An 11,880-nucleotide genomic window follows, 5' to 3' on the forward strand; every position below is an offset into this window, starting at 1 on the left:
TTGGTTTTTTGAGACAGGGTTTCTCTGTTTAGCCCTGGCTGTCCTGGAATTCACTCTGTAGACCAGGCTGGCCTCGAACTCAGAAATCCGCCTGTCTCTGCCTCCCAAGCGCTGGGATTAAAGGCGTGCGCCACCACGCCCGGCTCACTAATTATCTTTTTATTGATACTAAAATATTGTTACAGCTGGGAGAGTGGTGCACACCTTTGATCCCAACAAAGGCAGGCAGATCTCTGAGTTCTAGGCCAATCTGGTCTACAAAGGTATTTCTAGGACAGCCAGCGCTACATAAACACTCTCAAAACAAAAACAAAAACAAAAACAAAACAAAACAAAGAGTGGATAGTGGTGGCGCACGCCTTTAATCCCAGTGCTTGGGAGGCAGAGGCAGGCAGATTTCTGAGTTTGAGGCCAGCCTGGTCTACAGAGTGAGTTCCAGGACAGCCAGGGATACACAGAGAAACCCTGTATTGAAAAAAAAAAAAAAATCCAAAAAGAAAACATAAAATAAAATATCACTGTGTTATTTAAAGTATCTATAAAAGTAATAGCAAAAAATATTGAAGCACTATATACACTGGGTATCTATGGTCACAAAAAATATCAATAAAAAAATAATTCAGAAAGAGTTTACTGAACAACTGAAAATTGGATTATCTGTTCATATTTAAAAAATAAACAAGGGCCCGGGAGATGGCTTAGCAGCTAAGTGGAGTCTGCCATACAAGCCTGGCACCTAAGTTCAATACCGAGAACTTAACATAAAGGCATAAGGAGAGAACAGAGTCTACAAAGTTATCCTCTAATTTCCACATATGAGCTTTTGACCACAAACCCACACAATTACCTCATGCATGCATGTTATGCACACAATGATAATAACACGAGTAAAATTTTAAAATTTATTTTATTTTATGAGTGTGCGTGCCTTGCCTACATGTACGTCTATACCACATGCATGCACTGGCTGCAGAGCAAGCAGAGGGTACTGGATCGTCTGGAATGAGAATATTGGGAACTGGACCTGGTCCTCTGGAAAAACAGCCTGTGCTATTAACCACTGTGCCATTTCTCCAGTGCCTCCTAAATGAATTTAATAATAATAGTAATTACCATCATCATTATTATTATTATTTCAGAGAAGTGCTCACAGGCCTCATCTCTCCTGAGGAGACAGGCAGATAGCTACAGGAGGGAGACATTGGTTTAGTGGGGTGGTCACTGACAGGCTGTCCATGCTCCTGTAAGCAATCCTAGAGGAAACTGTGTGTGATTTCCAACACTACCAAAAAGAAGGAAAGGGCTGAAAGTAGAAGGAGACAGCTGAGGAGAAAGAAGGGAGTCAGCAGGAGTGAGATGAGATAAAAGGGGGTCGTGGGAGTTCATATAACCAAAAATACATAGTGTATACAGGATGAAAATGTCATGATAATTATAATAAGTTAGCAAACAAATGCCAATAGATTTTAAATACTATAAAAGTCTGGGATATAGCTTGCTGATACAAGGCATGTTTAGCATAAAAAAGCCCTTAGTTTCACTTCATGCACTACAACAGAGAAAGAGAAAACAAGATTATAACTGCCACTCGGATGCTGAGACTGTCTTAACTCTATTAAAAGAAAAATGTGTCTGAACCATGAGATGCTCAATTTACTTACAGAGTAAACGTAGTGGGAAATGTCAGAGCATCACCACTAAGAGAGTTTGTGGTACTTGCTAATGGAGTGGTGACCATCTGTTCAGCCCCAGCTTTTAGCATAATTAAGTAGTAATAATTTGATGCATCTGTAAGAACAAATCACAGTGGAAAATCGCACTTAGCAACAGCACTCTGGAAGACAAGAGGCAGACTGTGATCAACTCACATAAAATTTAAATTGCTCAAAACAAAAAGCTAAGAAAGACGCGATCTGCTACCTACAGCCCTGGAATAAGCATCAAGGCCTGCTAACAACACGAAGCAAGACACCTCCACGCTCATTCCTCACTCTCAGCTATAACACTTGGCAGGAATTAGCATATACCTCCAAAGGATAAATTATACGATCTGTTGTTTCAAACTTGAGATTTAGGACCCACTGAAGATATTTAGGGATAATATTTAATAAAAACATAAACTATTTATTCACTATTTATTACTATTGTATATATATCTCAAATACTAAATTATCAAGTTTTTTGAATTAAACTAAAATCAGGCAACAGCAAAAATTATAACCTAAATTAGCTCATTCCTATAACACTCGAACTTTCTCTTCATTTGTTTGATAACAGAAACTCATTCTCTTGACAGAGGCTGGCCTTGAATTTGAGAAATATACTTTTGAAATCTTCCCAATTCTGGGATTATAAACACGAGTCACCATAGCCACTGTAAATTCCTAGAGACTGACCTGAGTGACTCATATGTGTACAGCAACACCGTATCACCAACTACAGCTCTACCCCTTTGTAATTTTATCTTGAAACAGGGGTGTCACTAAGTTGTCAAGTCTGGCCTTAAGCTGCCCAAGTAGCTGGGATTCCAAGGTTACCCCACCAGTCCCCACTGAAGGTTCAAACATTTACCAGGTCCTTCTTATTTCCCTCAAACTCAAAAGCTTCTCACTTTTTTTAGACTTCTTTACCTGTAAAGTTCTAATCAAATAAAAATGCAAAAAAGCTCCTCTTCTCCTCTTCCTCCTCTTTCTTCTCTCCCCCCTCTTTCTCACTCTCTCCTCTCTTCTCTACCCTTCTACCTGCTTCGCCGCTCCCCCCCCCTTCCCGTATAATAAACCTCTCTCAGGTGGAAAAAAAAAAAATGCAAAAAAAATTTATTTTCATTCAATGTTTCACACACTTTTAATTTTATTCAGTTGTCTAGAAATTATCCTGTTTTCAGAGCCTTCCACCATATTCCTCTGTACCCACTCTTGACGCCCACATGATTTTTAGTAGATTAGATAATTTAAAAGATTGCTGGAGTTATCTACTCTAGCAAAGAAAAGGCAACGTCAATAGAAGCATTCACTGAACAATCATCATACAACCAACAATTCAAAATTTCTAGAAGGAACTTCTATAATTTGTTGAATTTTTACTAGAATAAAGTAAAATAACTTCTTTTAAGTGATCTGGCACATTTTCATTAGAAAACTAATGTAAGTCAAACGGCATCTCCTGTCAAGATAACTCAGCTTTGGAGAATGTTATCTGTCCTAATTATGCTTAGCCTTACTTTGAGACAGTAATGTCATACTTGCATGCATTGGTAACCATATCCGTAACATTTCCCCCAATGGTCTTTTTTATTCCCCCCTTCCCTTTCTCCCTATTGTTCCAACCACTGCTTGCTCCGGCCCCACTCCCTTCAGCCTATAGGTCCTTTATATGTTTCTCATTACAGATGGTTGTGAGCCACCATGAGGTTGCTGGGAATTGAACTCATGACCTCCCGAAGAGCAAGTCGGTGCTCTTAACCACTGAGCCATCTCACCAGCACATCCCCTAATGGTCTTATTCAAATATTTTAATATGAGGAACGAAGACATAAGATGGAAGTTTTGTATGCTTTATGTCTTTCTCAACAAATGCATCTAAGTAAACTCAATATACCATGAGATCTAGACTCATACCTGGTTTTTGCGCGGTGCTGCAGACAAAATCTGCCTTCAGAGGCAAGCAGATTTCTGACAGAGTAACTGACCCTTTAGATGGAACAAATCCACTCTGGGATATGACACTGGTCTTGTTTCTCCTCTGAGGCCCTTCACTCTTCAGCTTATTCAGTTCATCAATCAGAAGTGCTCTTTTCTCAGCTGTGAATATAAAATATGCAACTAAATATTCCAAGTATTAAAGCTGTAACTGTTTCTGAGCGAGAGCCAAATCAGGAAAATTCACTGAAAGGGGAACTGAATGACAGAGCAGACAAAATCATTTGCTGTCTTGTCTCTCTGACAGAACTATTGGGTAGTCGCAGATGTTTCAGCTTTCCATCGGGTTTCTTATGTGGCCTCACCTCCCCACCTCAGCGTGCTGTTTTCACATTAGATGAAAGCAGACAGGAATGTGCATACGTATGTCCAAGTCACCTTGGATATGTTCTGGTACAACACATACTTGCAATCAGAAGAAGTCTTTCTGCTTCAGCTTCTTCCAGGGATCCTTTCCCATGTTCTTCATCAACACAGCAGTTGAGAGCCTGACTGGCCTGATAGATCACTGTCTGCTGCAAATTTATGTCATTATTGAGCTGCTAATGAATCACAAAAAGAAGAAAATTCGTGGTTTTAATCACCAGTATCACTTTATTTAATCAGACTGCAAAATTTCCAACATTTTTAGAAAAGTCAAAATCAGTTTTACTGTGTGAGGTTTTAGATCACAGATCATTTAACTGTGGGTCACATAACTGAAGATCACAAAAATATGTAACACCAGTTAAGGGTTCTGAACACAATCAAACACTGATTCAAGCTGGGTGTTCATAGTACGTGCCTTTAATTCCAGCACAAAGGAGGCACAGGCAGGTAGATCTCTGAGTTTAAGGCCAGGCGGGTCTACAGAGTGAGTTCCAGGACAAGCAGGGCTATACAGAAACCCTGTCTAGAAAAAAACTAAAGTAAAAAAATTATTGAAGATCGAATTATGGGCTGGAGAGATGGCTCAGTGGTTAAGAGCACCGACTGCTCTTCTGAAAGTCCTGAGTTCAATTCCCAGCAACCACATGGTGGCTCACAACCATTCTTAATGAGATCTGATGCCTTCTTCTGGAATGTCTGAAGACAGCTACGAAGTACTTACATAAATAAATAAATCTTTAAAAAAAATTCTTAAAAAAAAAGATCTAATTATGTGATAAATCCAAGATGTTTCTGGTGTGCACTGCAACCTTCACTGTGGTTATACTTTGAACACAGACTAGACATCACAGCATTTACACCAATAAATACAATCTACAATGTGACTACTGATGGTGAAGGCACGGAGCCATTTGTGCTCAAACATTCACTAGGAACCTGGACTGTTAAGCACACAGAGTTGTCCCTCAAGGGAGAAAATGAAGAACCTTCTTATCGGAGCAGACTAGAGCAAGCACTCTTTCTAGCCTGGTGACCTTTGCACTATCTGTGTGACTACAGACTTTCCAACATCCGGCCCTCCCCAGACCCTTATGGTATAATTTGTTTTTCTCAGTCAAGTCATGGAAGCTGTCTTTATGGACGTTTCACGTAGCTTTGATGAAGTTTGATTTGTCCTTGCTTTGTTATGCATGCAGGACTGAGTTAAATTATCCCCAGAATAACTTTCGACAAACTGTGCTGTGCTTAAATATGCTTAAAATAAACTCCTGACATTTGGACAAACCTCAGGCCACTGAGGTGGGTTAAGCCAAACTGTTTTCCTCCCTCCCTCCTTCCCTCAGCTCCTAACTCTGCTGGCATGAAGGTGACACCTTATGTTCTGAAACGAAATGTTATGATATATGCAGAGTTTTGTACTCCTAGAAAGCATAATAGACCTTTAATCTCAGCACTCCGGAGGCTGAAATTAGCAGGTCTTTAGGAAGCCAAGGCCTACCTGGTCCACAGAGCAAGCTCCAGGACAGCTAAGATTACATCGTGAGACCCTGTCTCAAAATAAACAAACACATAAATAACATGATGACCTCATATTTTCCTATTACTGTTCCTTGGTAATTAATAATAACTTCAACTACTGTGCTGACTTGAACTCCATGTAAAATAACACAGGTGAGGTGCTGGGGATAGTGTCTGCAGCACAAACCTCGGTCCCTGAGTTCGGATCCCCATGCCCACACAGAAGGTACCAAACAGAAAAAATGTTTCCTTTAGCAAAACCCCTTGAAGACCACAGGAAGTCTCACACATTCCACCACTCAACTAATAGTTACACTTATGTTGTGGGGGGGAGGAAGGGTGCTGGGGATTGAACCCAGGGCCTACACGTGCTAGGCAATCACAACACTATATTCACTACTCTATGGTGAATCCAGGAGTAGCCTGGACCCGGGCATCAGTTCCCATTGCAGTCACTCAGTTGGGATTAGTAGGGCTGCGAGCTCACAATCAAGTTCCAAACAGTCCAAAATATCCTCCCATGCCAGAACATACCTGCATTTTTTGTTTGATATTAACTTGACCAGAAAAGACGTTATTCTTTTCATCACCCAACTTTGAAGTAACATCTTCCTTTCGAACAATCACTTGCTTTATGGAAGGGCGTTCTGTTTCTTTGAATCTTTGAGACCTATATGCATCAATGCTTCAGGGATAAACATGTTAGTTAGAAATCCAGGAACAATGCTCTATGAAACATGCCAACAGAAATTGAACTTCATCCATAAAACATCTGCACAATGTTCCCCACACTGAAGTATCGTTTGGGGAAAGTAACAATGACAGAAGTGACCTCAGGCTACAGACTGCACTCAATGGCTGACTTCCTGCTTGGCATGTCTGAGGCCCTGGCCCAATCCCCAGAGATGCTGTAAACAACACCCAAGTTGTAAAATTCCTCCTGTCGATCTAACCAGCTCAGTGAGGGGAGGCCTTCCCCAAACAGCCATACCTATACAGAAGGTCCCGGTCCTCAGAACTGAGACTATCACCAGATTCGGCTCGAGGGACGCGGGTTCTCTGGAATTTCCCTGGCTTAGGACTTGCAGCACTTAGGGTAGTGTCTCTCAATTCCAACTGAGGTGAAGAAATTACATTCTACAGAAAAGACAGTAAATGAGATATTAGACCTGTGTTCAACCTTGCTTTTTATATACTTTGCTTTCATTTAAGAGACACGCTCGTCACTGTGTCATCTAGGTTAGCCTACAGCTCTGGATCCTCCTGCCACAGCCTGCTGACACATGGGCTGCAGACATGTCAGCACACTCGGGGTTTATAACCAGAAGTTACAGATGAGCAACATGGATCCTAATAATACTTCATTCAACTCTGAAACACAAGTCATTCTTTTCTGCTATTAGGAAATACACATCTAACAAGTCTACTGATTTATGATAAAAACAACAAAACAGATTAAGCTCCTACAACCTAACTGGATAAAAAGCACACATCAGCAGTGATGAGAAGCAGTGAGAATGCAGGACCACCGTCTGCTGGCCACAGAAAAAGCCCTGTTCTTCACAAAGCTAGACTGAACCAAACTTGAAAAGCTAACCTAGGGGCTGGAGAGATGACTCAGTGGTTAAGAGCAGTGGCTGTTTTTCTAGAGGGCCAGGGTTCAATTCCCAGCACCTACGTGGTAGCTCATGACCACCATATCCAGTCACACTGCACACACGTGATACGTAGATAAGCACTCAGGAGAAACACCCAACATGTAAAATAAAAATGAAGAGAAAAATCTTTCTTAGGTTGAACTAACTGATGCACAAAGTTTTGCCTCATGCACCATATTCTCCTGACTTCTACTCAAGCAACTACTAATTAGTGAACATCTCAACATTTTTTGCAGGAACATGCATCTACAACCAGCAAAATATAGAAAACGCTTTCAAAATATTCTGGACCCTAATGCACATGCTTTTCAACAGGACTAAATAAACTCATTTCCCACTGACAAAAATGTGTTAATTGTAATAGTTCCTATATTGACTAATAAAGATGTACTTGACCCTGTTATAAAGACTTACAAAGTTCATGAATTGAAACTTCAATTCTTGTTACACTGACCTACAAGACTACCCTGGGCTACATGAGATCCTGTCTCACACCTAACAAACAAACAAACAAACAAACAAACCACACACTAAAAGACAACCAAATGAAATCTTTTAAAGGAAAGTCTCTCTAATTGCCTGTACATGGGATATGCTCTTCTAGCTGGGCTGGCTTGTCTGGCTTCAATGGGAGAGCAAGTGCCAAGCCTCACAGAAACTTGAAGTACCAGGGTCTGGGGATTCTCAAAAGAGAAGGGAAAGGAGGAAGTGGAAAGGATTGTGGGAGGGGGTGACCAGGAGGGGGGCAGTGAGTAGGATGTAAAGTGAATAAGCTAAAAAAAAAAAAAAAAAAAAATTAAATTACCTCTAATTGAGGCCATCCCCAGAGCTAGTTCCTAAGTTTAGGATGCGATTAATAGAAGTTAGGACTCAGTAAATGTCAGTTGAATTTCTGGTCCTAAATATAATTATGATTTAATAATTATATCAGCTCTAGAATGTAGATACTGTTACTGACCTTGTTTGACAGCTGAGAGAACCGTGTCATAGAGAAACCACAATTATAAAATGCTACAACCAGGATTTCAGAGGGCATGCTTGTTATAATGTTAATGTTTGCCTGAGGTCATAGGAAATCACTAGTTTTACATTCTAAACGAATTCTATCAGATTTACAAAACCACTGGCTGCATTGCCAAATTCGTATTTAGCAAACGTGGTGGAGATACAGTCCTAGTGCGTTTACCTTCCTACGAGGTTGAGTAAACACATTCTTCTTACCTCTAGGTTCACCACACCGACCGTCTGAGCTAGCGGAGCAAGTAAAGACATTGAAGAGATATTCAGCGCATCTTCCTGCTCCTCACTGTTTTCTGCTCCCACTTGGTCCATCTCCTCTTGGCTCTTTTCCACATCCAGCTCCCCTTCCTCTAGGACATCACTGAAGATGTCGTTAATGACTTTGGAGCTATTGATATCCTCATCGTCCACACTCATCTCAACCTCACGCACTACTTCTGAAAAAGATTTCAGTGGGGAGATACTATGATTCAAGGTGGCAGAGGAGGCTAAGTTTTCATGTTTCCTAAAATACGGTTACCTTAACAAAAATCACTTCTTAACAACAAGATAGAGAGGACAACCTCCAATATCTATATAAAGTCAAAATAAAGCTGGACTTTCCTCATATTTAAAAAGTTCCAAAATATTTTCCAAGATATAAAAAAAAAAAATGAAATTAAGACTTTGGATTTTGGTGAAAGTTTTAAGCAGGAACACAAGATTCTAACTTTCAAAAAATACTTTTCAAGGACTAGACAGATAGCTTGGTTTGTACTATACTAGGACTCAAATTTGGTTCCTAGCACCCACAATGGGCAGCTCACAATGATCTGCAAATCCAGATCAAGAGGATATGACAGTCTCTTCAGGCCTCTGCAGGCACCTACAGTCATGTGAACACCCCCACATGCAGATAAACACACAATTTAAAAATAAATCTCTCCCAACGGTGGTGGAACACATCTTTGATCCTAGGACATAGAGGAGGCAGAGGAAGGCAGATCTCTGAGTTCAAAGCTAGCCTGGTCTACAGAGTTCCAGGACAGCAGGGATATAGAGAAACCTTATCTCAAATAAATAAATAAACAATCTCAAAAAGGAAAACATTTAAAACCACTGGGTAATTTTGACAGTAAACTAACAGTACCATACCTTAATGGAAGCTACAGTATTTCTTAGCTTGAAAACAAAGGTATTTTGAAATCATAGGACATTTAAAAACACAACATTACTCTTATATTACTGTATTATTCCTTACACTGTGTCTAGAGCCAAAAAGAAATAAAGACTTTAAACCAACCGGTCTTCTGCTCAACTTTTGGGTCTGATGCTACTTTTAAGGACTTTTCTTCTTCTAAAAACAATGTTATTTTCAAAGGGCTGGACTTCGTCATTTCACTTTCAGTGGAACCTAAAAAAAAAAAAAGTATGAGAAAAAACAAATTAATGTGTACATGTGTATATGCCCGTGTGTGCACACATGACAGAAATAACCTGAAATGTAAAATGATGGGGTCATAAATCTTTATTATCAAACTGTGTCTTTACTTTAAAGTACTTAAATCTAGCAACAGAGAATGACCACATCTGTTTTCTCATAACTTACTGTTTTCCTCCCCACCAAAAAAGAAAAGGGACACCAATAGTATGAGTTATTTTTTTATTCAGACTGTTTCTCTTTTTTTGTTGTTGTTGGTTTTTTGTTTTGTTTTGTTTTGTTTTTCGAGACAGGTTTTCTCTGTATAGCCCTGGCTGTCCTGGAACTCACTCTGTAGACCAGGCTGGCCTCGAACTCAGAAATCCGCCTGCCTCTGCCTCCCAAGTGCTGGAATTAAAGGCGTGTGCCACCACTGCCAGGCCAAACTGTTTCATAATTAGTTTTTCGCCTTTACTAAAATTGTCAACAAAATCACAAAGTCTAGGACTCGGCTAACACGCTGATGGAAGACTGAGAATGGTCCTCCAAGATTGGAGACAACAGCACGGCTGCCCTCCCTACTGGAGTTAACATATGCTTTAACATCTTATCAAAGTAACTAAAAACATAAAAGTCATCCAAGTTAGAACAGAATCACAACTACTTCTGCTCACAGATATAGTTGGCATCATCTAATGTTGATAATCCTGAAGATGTCACCAAAAAAACAAAAGAAAGGAAGAAAAAAAAGAAAGAGACATGACCTGTAATAAGTAATAAATTAGTAAATTCAGCAAAGTTAAAGGAGACAACATCAACAAATTGTGGTGGCTCATCTCTGACATCCTAAACTTCATGAGGCTATAGCAGGATTACAGTGAATTCAAGGATACCCTGGGCTACATAAGTAACTTCTTGGCAGCACGGGCTATAGAGCATAACAGTCTGAAAGATACCAAAAATACACACATACATCTACACAAACAGTAAACATTTGAAGAGCAATTCTCACAACCAATTCCATGATAATAACACCAACAAAGGGGAGCAAGGACACCACTTAGTCGGCAGAGTGCCTGCCTAGCACTCAGGAAGCCAGAGTGCTCAAACCAGCACTGCATGAAACCCAGAGTGGTGGTGCACACCTGTAATCCCAGCACTTGGAAGTGGAGGGAGAAGGATTAGAAGTTCAAGGGGATCCTTGACTACAACTTTGGATAGATGAGAAGGCACCAAAAAGAAGAAAATACTTGCAAATAAACTTGACCAAAGAATCAAACAAAATTTATCTTAAAAGCAACATAATACTGCTAAAGGGATGTAGTTGCTTGTATTCTAATGCTAATTATGTGTCCTGCCCCTCCCCCCCCAAAAAACCCCTGTTTGCATGAGAGCAGCTGCACACAGCTATTGGGAAGCCACCCCCAGTTAACTCTGATTGGTAAATAAAGATGCCAGGAGCCAATATCTGAGAAGGAGAGGCACAGGGGGGTTGTTTAGGGTCCCCAGGCTTGGGACCGCAAGGAAGCAGGAGGACAGAGATGCCATCCATGCCTGAGGTGTGTGCAGCAGAGAGAAGCAGAGTTGCATGCAAAGGGGCCAAGAGAACACAGCCCAGAGAGCTGCTCAATGGAGTCAAGAGCAGCCAAGACGGAGCACAGACATTAGTAAGTAGTGACTCAGAATCATCAGTGGGAGATAGACTATAACCACATGGAGGTTAGGCAGTTGCCCAGCTATTGTGCTGCTTAGGGCATATTAAAATATAGAGGTTGTGTGTGTGTCTTTCATTCAGTAACGTAAGACACTGAGATGGGTAGTGACCCCATGCTAGAATTTATTGGTAAATATTAATACTACAAAGGGAAATAAAGACATAAGCAGAAGGAAAGATTCAGTAAAAGGCCAGCATGCCATATACATCTGGACATTCGATGCAATCTCTATCAAAATCTCTTTCCAGGAACAGAAAAGCACCCACAAATTTATAAAGAATTTGAGGTCTCCTGATTATTCAAGACATTTCTGAAGGAGCATAAAGTTAAAACTTAACTTTCCTGTTAAAACTTATTACACGGGCTGGTGAGACGGCTCAGTGGGTAAGAGCACCTGACTGCTCTTCTGAAGGTCTGGAGTTCAAATCCCAGCAACCACATGGTGGCTCATAACCATCCATAACAAGATCTGACGCCCTCTTCTGGAGTGTCTGAAGACAGCT

General features: G+C 40.5%; 1 protein-coding gene across 2 annotated transcripts in view; it reads right to left on the reverse strand.

Annotated features, from left to right (window-relative positions):
• Anln (anillin actin binding protein) overlaps positions 1-11,880 on the reverse strand; it is a 58,226-nt gene that overhangs the window by 23,947 nt on the left and 22,399 nt on the right. For both annotated transcript variants that reach the window (XM_021206514.2, XM_029543746.1), the window contains 7 exons: positions 9,546-9,656; positions 8,465-8,700; positions 6,577-6,722; positions 6,120-6,270; positions 4,105-4,240; positions 3,618-3,800; positions 1,662-1,788 (listed from right to left, as the gene is read on the reverse strand). In XM_021206514.2, the coding sequence (XP_021062173.1) occupies positions 1,662-1,788; positions 3,618-3,800; positions 4,105-4,240; positions 6,120-6,270; positions 6,577-6,722; positions 8,465-8,700; positions 9,546-9,656 (1,090 nt within the window). The remainder of the gene's footprint in view (positions 1-1,661; positions 1,789-3,617; positions 3,801-4,104; positions 4,241-6,119; positions 6,271-6,576; positions 6,723-8,464; positions 8,701-9,545; positions 9,657-11,880) is intronic.

This window comes from Mus pahari, chromosome 10 (genome assembly GCF_900095145.1).
Source record: "Mus pahari chromosome 10, PAHARI_EIJ_v1.1, whole genome shotgun sequence".
NCBI classification, from domain to species: Eukaryota; Metazoa; Chordata; class Mammalia; order Rodentia; family Muridae; genus Mus; species Mus pahari.